General features: G+C 46.6%; 1 protein-coding gene across 1 annotated transcript; it reads left to right on the top strand.

The window, feature by feature from the left end:
- Positions 1-245: 245 nt before the first annotated feature.
- LOC311359904 (glutathione synthetase-like) lies at positions 246-11,180 on the top strand (the record flags this gene model as incomplete). Its single annotated transcript, XM_084479940.1, has 12 exons — positions 246-380; positions 1,399-1,544; positions 2,745-2,820; positions 3,311-3,450; positions 4,522-4,638; positions 5,222-5,302; positions 5,449-5,526; positions 6,841-6,907; positions 7,340-7,534; positions 7,882-7,963; positions 9,296-9,485; positions 11,057-11,180. The coding sequence occupies 12 exons, from the start codon at positions 246-248 to the stop codon at positions 11,178-11,180; spliced, it is 1,431 nt and encodes a 476-aa protein (XP_084336066.1).
- Positions 11,181-12,775: the final 1,595 nt, after the last annotated feature.

Here is a 12,775-nt window from a genome sequence, read left to right as displayed (position 1 = left end):
GGACTGTCTGCAACTCTGTGGGACCCAGGCCATCCAGCTCTTCTGAGACCACCCAATAGCTCCTCGCCTGAATCGTGGATATTATCGGAAGCGCCACATAACGCAGGAGGCCGTTTTGTCCTGCCAGCCTACATGGATGCACACCAGAGATGCTCATCACGTCCCGAATGAGTCAAAGTGTTGAGTGAACTCGGAGGTGCCACCAGCTGTCTTTTGTATATTGGACGGTAAACTGTTGGGCAGTCATGAAAGCGTACAGAACTCTATACGAGTTGATGGACAATCCAGAGAAATTACAGGTTTTAGCCAAAGAAGCAAAAGTGTTTTGTCTGCTAAATGGGCTGCCGTGCCGTATGAAGGAATCGCCTCATTCGCCTGAGGTGGGTTCAGCGTCTCTCTGTCTGTCGGTCTGTCCCTCGCTCATGTCAATCTCAATTTGAAGTGATTCCTCGGCACTTTGCCAACTTTTGGAAATATTTGCAAATAACAATATAATTATAACACAATTAAATACACATAAATCGTTCTACAGGGCTCTCAAGTTTTGAGAGCCCCGAGTTCAGAGTGAGATTTTGCAGGGTTGCCATCTTTTGATTGAGAGCCCTGGAAGCACTATATCTTTACTTTGTGTGTCATTATTCGAAACCTTTCGATTTGCTCTAAAACCTTTCGTCTGTCTGTCTGCCTGCCTGGCCGTCTTTCTGTCCCCCGTGTAGCCCACACGTCTGTGACCCTCAATAGTTTTAGATAGCAAGGCGTGAGATCGGCGCCCTAGAAATGGGGTGTTTTGGTGAAACCTACCTTTTAGCAACTAAAAATACAGCACACATGGATGTGAGTCCTTAAATAAGTGGGGCTCAACATTATCATCATGACCCACGACCCACCTTTGTCACAGTTGTACAACAGCATTTTTTTTTATTATAAGATGCTTAAACAAAACAATATCCCATTCGATTAGGGCAGATTAAAAAAAAATCGAATCAAATTGTTATCAGCAAACTCCAACCTATTCTTCAGTTTCACTGCATTTCTTTTAAAATAATTAGATGCTTAAATCATACCATTATCCCCTTCAGTTCCCCATAGGCATCAGATAAAAATAAATCCATACCAAAAATCCAACCAAATTGTTACCAGCAAACTCCACCATATTCTCGTTCAACATGTCCCCAGGTAGCTCTGTGATCATTTCCACCTTCTGTTTACTTACTGCATCTTTGTAGAATACGATGCTCAAGTCTCAGCCGACGCGTAAGAAGTGCAGGCGTGACTGAACGTTCTGGCCTCCATTAGGGGATGAGCTGCTGGTTCCCAAACCCTGTCAGGCTCCGTCGGGCGTGGTGGTGGTTGACACACGGTGTTTAGGGAGGACTCTGTGATTGTTGTTCTCCCCAGTTGGTGACGTACGCTCCCGTCACACTCTTCCCGACGCCCGTGCCCCGGGCCGTGTTCGAGCAGGCCCTGGCGGTCCAGCCTCACTACAACCTGCTGGTGGACAAGGTCAGCCGGGACTCCGCCTTCCTGGAGGAAGCTCTGTCCAGGTGGGTGTCCTACCAGCTTTACCCGACGAGGAAACCTGAGAAACGTTTAGAGGGTGACACATTATACCACCAGGTGTGAGAGGGATTAGCCGCTTGGAAGCCGTTTTGAAAATCGGCCTCTTGTGACATCACAAGTGGGCGTGTCCACCCAGATGTGTGCTGGATGGAGCAGTCTACCAGCCTACCCAGGGGGACTGTAGCGAACGTTGCTCATCTGTCCGTCATACAGCTGGGTGGACACGCCCGCTTGTGATGTCAGTGATGTCAGCTTGTAACGGCTAATCGCACTCACACCTGGTGGTATAATATGTCACCTTTAAAAAGTAGAGTTATAACCTAGCCCTAGCTACCTAGCTTACCTAGCCCTAGGAAGAACAGGAGAACACAGCAAAGGGCAGGTACATTGCAAACGCATGAGGTACAGCGTAGCGCACCCTGCAGTTCTTACAGGATTCTGCAACCCAAGATGCATATTCCTGATTGTCCCCTTGAGGAGCAGTTTCCGCAACATTTAACGTGTTAAACATGCATAGCCTTTATTATATGTGCACAGTATCATCGGGAGCTGTAGTAACTTCTTTGATGACATCATATTCATCGGGTCAGAGAGTATTTACTGTACATGGCCCCAGTTTACCTGCAGGCCTGCTGCAGCAGGTGGCTCAGCCCTGCCTGCTCATTCATGACATGCACTAGCATGAGTGAAATCAATTTAAGCCGCTTATAAAAGTAAAAGTAAAACGTTAATGTGCCTCATAAATGACTCAACAGTTGTAAAGTGAAAAGCTGGTTTTGATCGCATCGGTTGAGTAAACAAGTTCCTTAGTCCTATAAAACCAGCGATTAATTACCTGATTCTCTTGACATGCGTTTTAGGTCAAAGATGTCTTGTTTTTTAATTACACCCATAACTTCCTTTCCTGTTACATTCAGCGCTAACAATACTTTCCCTTGTTATGCGAAAAAAACTGAATAAATCCACACAATGTACATCAGCCATCAGAGATGGCAGTAAAAGTTCCTGTAATTAAAATCCATCTGTAAATTTTTTGTTTTTGTTTTAATTAAACAGAAAGTGAGTGAATCGAACTTTCCCAGGAACGGGCAACAGAGTGCTTTCTTCACCCCTTGATATTGACTATACAGATGCACAATATTACCTACAGCAGTATAAAAGTTGTTTTCCCGCTCTCCGTACAGCACGGTCCTGGCGGACGACTTCACCGCTCGACTCGTCAACATCCACAAGCAGACGCTGGCGGAGGGCAGAGCCACGGTAATGTAACGTCCCCTCAAAAAACAGATATGGTTGCATCCACTTGCTAAGGTCCCTCATACAAACCGACTTGCATGCGAGCCTGAGGACAACCAGAGCATGAGCATAGGCAGAGCAGCTGAAGGCAATGCGAAGGGGCTGGATGGGTAAGTGGTCACAGCATAAGTAGGCAGAGCTGAAAAAAACAAACATTCATACCATTTCACCATTGCCTTTCAGTCGGTACCATTTACCCCTACAAAATTATAAATTGTTATTGCCGCTTTATACCTACGTAGTTCTTAATGATAATCGTATTTTAACACATGTGAGGCCTAAGACAAGTTTACACTTTGTGGAAGATCTATCTATCTGTCTATCCATCCAGCAGTAGTTTAGCTAAAGTCTCCTCCCCTGGCCCTACTGGTCTATTGAGGAGGAACGGCGACCACACATCCCTCCTCATGACCCAGTAGGGGCCTGTGGCTGAGCGCGGTGTTCCCTCTCCCAGCCCATCGTCCTGGGCATCAACAGGTCCGACTACATGCTGGACGAGAGCGAGGACCAGGGAGGCCTGCTCAAGCTGGTGGAGATCAACACCTTCGCTGCCGGAGCCTTCGGGATCAGTGACATGATCGCTCCCCTGCACAGGTCTGTCACATCTTGAACACCACTCTCTTTTATTTATTTATTTTTTTGCACGTTATTATAGAGTGAGATAGAGAGGAAGGTATAGGAGATAGAGGGGAGGACATGCAGCAACTGACCTCTGGCAGGATTCGAACCCGGGTTCGCTGCGTTCGTGGAGTGAGCCTGATATGGTATGCACTCTACCCGATGAGCCACCAGGGCTTTCCGGACACCACTCTTTATTTCTTGTCGAGTACTTTTTTTTTTTTTGAAAATTGCCTTTGATCACAGTGACGGTTTGAAAAGAGGCCAACAAGTTGAGGGGCGCCCCCTAACAAGAAACGCTTTTAAGTCCCGCCCTGAAAACCCATTCTTTCTCTCCCTGGTGTTTAACTTGATACTCTCTGGCTCAACATGCTCGGCCTTTCAGTCGGTCTCTGGGTTTATTGTTGTTGTTTTCCCCGCTATATCTCCCCCGCGGTGTGCAGCCCTTTGGGCAGCCCTGGTTTTCTTTGTAAATGTCTGTTATAAATGATTTGACTTGACCTTACATGCTGAGTACACCGTGAGTTCTGTGCTTTAGATAACCGCCTGATTAGCTAAGGTAACCTGAACCGTGATGTTGTGGTTACGTGAGGTCTCTCAAGGACGAAGGCTCCTGGTGGTTTGGTCTGCCTTCCACAACAACGCAGAATGAATGCAATGCAAAATCAAAATTGATCGTAATTTCGATTTTTTGAATAATTTCGATCTCAAACTAATATTATCGAGTTGAAACTATTTTTATCTTTATTTTTATTGGTCTTGGTTTTATTGGTATTTTATTTTCTATTGGAACATTGTGTTGTTTTTTCTCAGCTACAAAGTGTTTCTTTTGGAGAAATTGACCGAAATAATCGTGATTATTTTTTCCATAATTGAGCAGCGCTACCGCTACCTTCCGGCGGGGCGTGGTTGGACACCCTAGTCGCCGCACACACACACACACACACACACACACACACACACACACACACACACACACACATACACATACACATACACACACACACACACACACACACGCCGTAACGTGTGTTTTGCCTTCCTCAGACACGTGTTGAGACTGGCCGGGCTGGAGGAGCTGAGGTCGTCGGTTCCAGACAGTAACTCCACGGTGCGGCTCGCCAGCGCCCTCCAGAGGGCGTGGGAGCTCTACGGCCGGCCACAGTGAGTAGGCCCGCCCCCTGGCTGCGGCAGTCCACACTACACACCTCCCGCCGTTTTTGTAGGCTTTTTTTTTTTTTACCTTTTTATTAAACCTTTTTTATTTGTAATTCTTTTTACGCACATGGTTTAAAACCCTAACCCTTTTAAAATGAAGCACGTCGTCATAGCATTTGGTTTCTCATCCGAAATGATGACGTTGAAATTGCAATAACTGAACCAAAACCTGCACTGAGTTGACAAACGGGGCGACCAATGGGATAGGCCTATAGACTACCATGTGACCATGGGTGCTGTTCACCCGCGTAACAAGTGTTACGGTGTGTGGAAGAGTGTGTCCTGGGGCTGTGGGTCAGTTGGCCCATCCTTTTTGCAGCATCACAACACGGAACACGGTTCATGGAAGGATAGGAAGGACAGATAGACGGGTGGAGAGATGGGGCAGGGAGGCAGCCGGGCTGACAGTGAGACATGGCATACAGACAGACAGACAGAGACGAGACAGAGAGAATGTTTTAATTCACTGAGTCTCTAGATTACGGCTGCCACGCCCTAAGTGGACGACCTCACACTGTGTTCTTTCCAGGGCAGTCATCTTGTTCCTGGTGGATGATGTCGAGGTGATCTTCTTCAGTCACTTGAAGCTCATCAACGAGCTTCGGGAAAGGTGGGCTTCATTGGAATGTACCATTCTTCTCTTTGGTTACGTTCTCTTTTCTTTTTATAAAAGGGGAGGTGTGGAGACAGATGATGATAAGGATTATGAATACAGAAGCCGTCAATCTATAAGTAACCGTTTCCATTGCTTCACAGGGGAATCTCAAGCATCCGAAACAACTTTGAGTTTGTGCACAAAACGGGTCGGCTGAGCAGCGACGACAGACTGTTTGTGTGAGTGGGGCTTTTATCTCGGAAATCCTCCTTTATTGTTTAATAAAGCCGTAAAGCAAGATAGCACTTAATTACAGTCCATAATGTTATGACTCAACAGACCATAACTAGCTGGGAGATCCCACGTGACCTGAAGTTGAAGAACAATGAATTATTATTCAAATGTTTATTATTTATTATACTCGTATCGTAATACAAGATAACAGTTTACTATAGACACCCGATAAGTGCAGGTGTTACAGTGGCAGAAATAATAGTGTGAACGCAAACAAACGCCCCTTTTCACATCGGCCATTTTGACATGGTAAACACAGGCGCCTTATTAATATTTATTATGGCCCCAATATATTATATTATATTGTGACTATAATGGATATATTTTTTATTGTGACTATAATTCATTTGATAAATGAATTAATTATATTAATACATTTTTATAAATTACACCTGCTAAGTCATGTCAAAATGGCTGCTGTGTAAGTTCCTTATAGGCCCACAAGTAAAGGCGCGTTCATGGTCCTGGTAATAACGTCAGTGATGACGCTCACGCTTACGCGTGTTCCCGACAGCGACCGTTCGTGTGCACTGCGTTCGGAATCTAAAAGTTCTTCACAGCAGGGTTTTTTTATCCGATAAAAAACTGTCAGAACTAAACAGAACTTAGTCGGATCAGTTTCAAGTTTGCATGCCTTTATTTCCTTGTAGCCTATCACCTACTGTCCTTTTGCTTTTATTTATGAGAAGCACATTGTATTGCCACTGTATGGAAGGCTACACTTGCCCTTATCTAGAGCTGGTTTACCAGTACACAACGTTTAAAACTGAGCAAAGTCGACGCCAACAGACGATTACAACGTCAATCAATAGTAAAGTATGTGATATGATGGTTGATTCTTTTATATTGAGTAAAACTTTCATGTTCCGCCATGTTCATGGGCGTCACTAGTAAACCATACATCACCGACTGGCCAACTCTGTTATCAAAATCTGGCCCCAGTTGCCGAACGGAAGTAGAATCATCAGAGCGCCATGAGGTGTCGTTCACGAGAACTTCCCGACGTCACGAAAATGTTTTCCCCAAAATTCCCAGGGATGTGAACGCGTCATAAGAGTACAGGAACAACTGTCACGGCCACAACCAGGGAACTGAAATAATTAGGAACACAGGTGAACGCAATTAGTAATCAACACAGGTGACTGACGAGACACAGGGGAGAAGAGCCGTTCACTGGGCTGTGTGTGTGTGTGTTGGGTGTTTATATATTGAACCATATTTCCTTTTAACTCTTTCCCTCTCCTTCTGTCTCTCTGCAGAGATGGGCTGGAGGTGGCGCTGGTGTTTTTCCGAGACGGCTACCTGCCTGGCCACTACACAGAAGAGGTGAAAGATTCAGTTAATGGTGTGTGTGTGTGTGTGTGTGTGTGTGTGTGTGTGTGTGTGTGTGTGTGTGTGTGTGTGTGTGTGTGTGTGTGTGTGTGTGTGTGTGTGTGTGTGTGTGTGTGTGTGTGTGTGTGTGTGTGTGTGTGTGTGTGTGTGTGTGTGTGTGTGTGTGTGTGTGTGTGTGGGGCTTCTAAATCAAATGTCTTAGTATATTACAATTGCATAGACTTGGAATTGTTTTGTGGCCACTTTTTGGAGAGATATAAATAAATAAATTATTGAATTTTAACTTATTTGCATCTTTTTGCTTTTTGACATTTCATATTAGCTATGCCATTTAGTTTTTTTTACCATCCTGTTTGTCATATCTGGGTATTTAAAACCCAGGGGGGGCCGGACCATCACAACCTTGAGACCCTCTTGTCCCGACAGAGCTGGGCGACGCGCCTGCTGATGGAGCGCTCCCGGGCCATCAAGTGTCCGGACATCGCCACCCACCTGGCCGGGACCAAGAAGGTCCAGCAGGTGCTGGCCCGGCCGGGGGTCCTGGAGAGGTTCTTCCCCGAGCAGCCCCAGGTGGTGCAGCAGATCAGGGACACCTTCGTGGGCCTCTACACCCTGGACCAGGTGAGGGGGGGGGCTTCAGCTCGCCTGCCAGACCAGTCCGCTTGGTGATATGTTGAGGCCAAGATAATAAACAGGCCATGAGCGTCTCTCATGCGTCTTCACGTGGAGTCGGTGAACTTCGTCGGTGGTTAGGCCTGTTTATGTATCATCTCCTTAGGAAAGTAAATTTCCTATGCAACAAAAGACTATTGGTAGAGGCCCCATGTGTGCTGTTAAAGGGTTATGGCGTGTGTCCTGTGGCTGTGGGTCATTTGCATCAGACCTGTAAACATCTGACTTGGCGTACAAAGACCTTTTTGGATGCGGAAGCGGCATTAAAACCAGACTGTCCTTGAACGCCCCTCTAGTGTCCGGAGGGGGACCGTGCGGCTGCCATGGCGATCCACTCGCCCGACAGATACGTTCTGAAGCCTCAGAGAGAAGGAGGAGGTAAGCTTAAACCTAGGAGGGGGGGGGGGGGGGGGTGTGTGTGTGTGTGTGGGTGATGGCTGGTTTAAGCAGCCTCACCTGGCCCGAGTCACACTGATTGGACTCTGGGGCTGGGGGAGGCTGCACACCTGTTGCACATTGAGCAATCAATGTGCAACAGGTGGAACCAGCCGTCACCGCACACACACACAAGAGCTGTGTTCCAAATCGTTCCCTACGCACTCACTATTCCCTATATGGTGTTGATAGGCTGATGTATGATGTAGTGAACTATATAGGGAACGAACAAAACAGGAGTAACATGTAGGGAACATCGTATGTCAACTCAAATTTGGGGTATTTTATAGTCCCACTATATAGTCCACTATAGTGAATGAAATTAACCACTGAGAATTCGAACACCACTGCAAAATGGTGAGCACCCTATATAGTTCATTAAAGCCGTGATAGGGAACAATTTCGAACACAGCTAAGGAGAGATCTCCTGCATGGCATCATTGAGCCAGTGTTGCCAGATTTCCCACCCAATCTGGCAACCCGCTGCAGCCAGGGATGCCAGATTGGGTGGGAATTCTGTCCCAATCTGGCAACACTGCATGGAGCACCTGGACATCATCATTATCTGCTAACAGGTGTGTGTGTGTGTGTGTGTGTGTGTGTGTGTGTGTGTGTGTGTGTGTGTGTGTGTGTGTGTGTGTGTGTGTGTGTGTGTGTGTGTGTGTGTGTGTGTGTGTGTGTGTGTGTGTGTGTGTGTGTGTGTGTGTGTGTGTGTGTGTCAACAGCTTAGCTTACTGTTGAAACAACATTAATACGATAGTCCAGCCTTAGCAATGCAACGAGCAAATGGCACGGCGAGAGTGAGACTCACCCTCACCAAAACTATAAACGGTTATCTCTTATAGGGATCCACCAATATGGATTTTTTTTTTTTTAGGACCGATACCGATCTTTTTTCATCAGCCTTAGCTGATGATGATACGCCGATACGATTTTCTTGAGCTGATATTTGGAGCCGATACTGCTTTTGCTCCCTCAATTTACATCATACAAATGACACAATGGTGATAACAAATGTTACAAGTCTCAATTTTACGTGTAACCAAAAAAAGATATACATTATATAATAATACATACATTTATTCAAAGCCAAAAATAAGATTGAGAATATCCACAAACATAAAATCCTAAACACAAGTTATATTATATACCGTGTTAAAAAAACAAAAAACGTTTGCATTTCTTGCGCCGACGGCAAGACGGGTCGCCGACCATCGGAGTGCGCGTGTGTCTCTGTGTGTCACCGACCGTCTGCGCCGCCCGACCCACTCCCAGGACACAACTTCTTCGACGCGGAGCTGGTGCGGGCGCTGGAGGCGGCGGGGGCGGGCCCGGGCCGCGCCTCCTACATCCTGATGGAGCGCATCCGGCCGCGGGTGGAGCGCAACGTCCTGCTGCGGAGGGGCACGCCGCCGGAGCCCCGCGACGTGGCCTGCGAGCTGGGCGTGTTCGGCGCCTACATCAGGTGAGGGCGCGTTGTTTGGCGACGGCGGATCAACGGAGCGTGCCGCGCGGTGATGGCTTAAAGGCTCAGTTGTGGTTCCACGGCGACGACGCGACGCAACGACCACGCAGACGCTCTGACGCAGTCGGGGAAACCGGTTCTTTGTTCCGCAAACTGGGAAACCGTAAAACCCTGTTGTGTTGCGTCGATGTCCAACCCAGGCCTGGGCAATAAAACAATAAATGATCGTATCGTGATAGACTTTTGATCAATGTAAAACATGTTCAATATATATCGATAAGAGACTGGACCACCGAATCTAGCAGCTGGGTTTGTTACACAAACACGGTTCCATACTTATTTACAGTATTTGAGTGTTTTTTATTGTTGTATCGATAAATATGAGTTTATCAATGGAGAACAGTGGAAGGTCATGTTAAGTGTTAACCAGAAGTGTTTAAATCCAGCATTGTAATTCCTAGTCTTTTTAGGTCATTACAATTATCAATAGCTATCGATATCGATCAATATGATCAAGTTTTATCGTGATGTCTTTCAGCCATAGCGCCCAGGCCTAAACCATGACTCTACCTTAAGCTATACGAGATGTAGGCGGAGAGGTGCGTCGCGTCCACTTAAAGGTCCCATGACGTGTGAGTGTGATCAGCCGTTACAAGCCGTTTTGGAAATCTGCCCCTTATGACATCACAAGTGGGCGTGTCCACCTAGATGTGTGCGGGATAGACCAGTCTACCAACCTGCCCAGTGGACTGCAGTGAACGTTGCTCATCCATCCGTCACACATCTAGGTGGACACGCCCACCTGTGATGTCATAAGGGGCAGATCTTCAAAACGTTAATTGTTAATTGTTGACGGGGGGGGGGGGGAGTTACGGGTTTAGATTACGGGCTGGTGTGATTGTTGAGGGGTTGGGGGGGGGGCTAGGGTGTTCATGTTTAATAGACATGTTTCATTTCCCTTCTTCTAATTCTATGATTAGTGGGAATTAAAGGCACCACTAGTGGGCGACCCAACACATTTTGGACACACTATGGCAATCGCCGGGCCTGTGTACAAGTGTTTTGGGTGTGTTTTGGGTCCATTGCTCTCTCTGTCTCGGTCTGTGTGTGTGTGTTTGGCCGTGTCTTTCGTGTGATAACATGGATTTCAGGTCAAATTCTACGCTGCTTCTGAACCCGTGTGCTGTCTGGCGTTCTAAAGAAAAAGTGCATTCTTTGGGACACACTGATGTCCCTTAATTGATGGCGACAGGCTACAAGTTAGATTTATCTAAAAGTCTAGTGTGATTTATGTTGTTGATAGTGATGAGTCATCGCATACGTTTTCAACCAATGTTTCTCTCAAGACTTAAGTCGTCCTGCTGTAAAAAATGCATGCATTGTGGGTAATCTAAGCGACTGTAGCGCACACTATAGTTTTTAATAAGTTGCGTGTAAACGTGATGTCGGACACATGGCCTACTTCCCTCGCCCCCCCGCTACGCCGCATGAGAGGGCGAGAGATTGGGGTGGAGTCCACGACTCGGCACTGACCACAGGCCGCGTCTCCCATGTCTCTCTGCCCCTCACAGGACGCAGGGGGAGATGGTTCTGAACGTGGTCGCCGGTCACGTGATGCGGACCAAGCCTGCCGAGCACTGCCAGGGGGGGTTGAACCAGGGCCTGGCCGTCTACGACAACCTCATCCTGTGCTGAGGAAACGACCTGCACGCCGTCGCGTGGATGTTTTTTTTTTTTTTTCCTACGGCCTGGTGTTCCGCCAATTTCCGTTCCCACGTCAGGTTTTGCGACCTAGTGGTTCTGCGCACTACGACACTATTGATCGGCGGTGTGGTGTTAGTGTAAAATGCACATACCCGGTACTGGACCCCTGAAATCTCCAATCAAGACGTAGTTATACAGTATCGGAGTCTATCGAATCATGCTAGCTTTGGTAGCGTATATAACCTGTCGACCAACTGCCTCTATCAAACGATGCTCCCACTACAGAAACATGTTAGACACTTTACATTTTACACTACTTCGCACTCCATGTACACTGTAAGAATATTGGGGAGCATATTTTGATGCTGTATTTCATAACGTCTTTATTGTAGATTTCACGGGTACAGTGTGTATTTTACAATACTCAATAGCGTTGTCATGCGCATGCGCAGAACCACTAGGTAGCAAAATCTGATGGGTAGTAGAAATTGGCAGAACACGCAAACGCCGCAGAAGTCGCCGACGGTCGTCCAATACCCAAAGGCGGGGAGGGTGTTTGGCTAACGTGCGATAGACGGTACACGCTCAGCCAACCACTGCTTGGTTATTAACTCTGTATTTGAAGAACAGTGGGCCGAGGAAATAATGAGCATCTGAAGAATCTTGGTTAGCATCGATTTGCGTTTTTGTTTGCGCCAAAGATTAGAAACTGCTTTTTATTTTTTTACTCAATGAGCTAGTTCTCCAACTGACCACCAGGTGGTGATAATGTCAAAGGTATTTATACACTTTGGTCAGAGGCGGGTTATTTTCTCAGGCGACTGACTTAATTGAAGAGATGGTCCTACCTCATGACTCTTGATAGCGTTCGGGAAGATGGCTTAATGGTATATGGTAATTCTTGTTTTGTTTTTTTACATGCATAATACAAGGGGAAGGAGTGACCACACATTTCATTTTTATTCAATGTGTAATGCTATTGACTGGAATAATTCATTTTTATATGTATAATGAGCAATGTGAATGTGCTACCTATTATGTACTATGTCCGTTCCACACATATTGTGGAACGGACACACAACCGCAATAAACATGACGAGTAATGTATCTGCCAATCTTTTTATTCGTCATTTAATATCGTATGAATTGTTTCTGTAGCGTTTTACATATTATCAGTCGCTGTTTCAGAGAGGTCTTCCTGGCGACCTGGGCCGCTCGTCCGCGTCTCTACGCGGGCGGTCGCAGCTTGGCACACTACGCAGAAATCAACTATCATCTGGGAGTCGCTTCCCGTAGGAACAAGCTGCAACGGACTTCCAAAGAAAAATTCTTTGCATATGTTATTCTTTTCCGGAATGCCGGGGGGGGGGGGGGGGGGATGAGGTCAAGAACGGGCTCGGTTTGGCGTGATTCTCCATCCAACTGCCGCGTCCTAATAAAACCCCGCGTCTCTTCTCTTCAATCGCTCATCTGTTGGTTTCCACAGAAGCTGCGACTGTTTCTCGCTGTTATCTTACGAATAAATCATGAATCCTTACTATTCATTAATATCTAGCCTATTAGATGAACACACATCGAACCAATTC

Source organism: Micromesistius poutassou, assembly GCF_964030765.1.
Source record: "Micromesistius poutassou genome assembly, chromosome: 15".
Taxonomy (NCBI): domain Eukaryota; kingdom Metazoa; phylum Chordata; class Actinopteri; order Gadiformes; family Gadidae; genus Micromesistius; species Micromesistius poutassou.
Note: the sequence above shows the minus strand (reverse complement) of the source record. Positions and strands in the feature narration are given on the sequence as shown.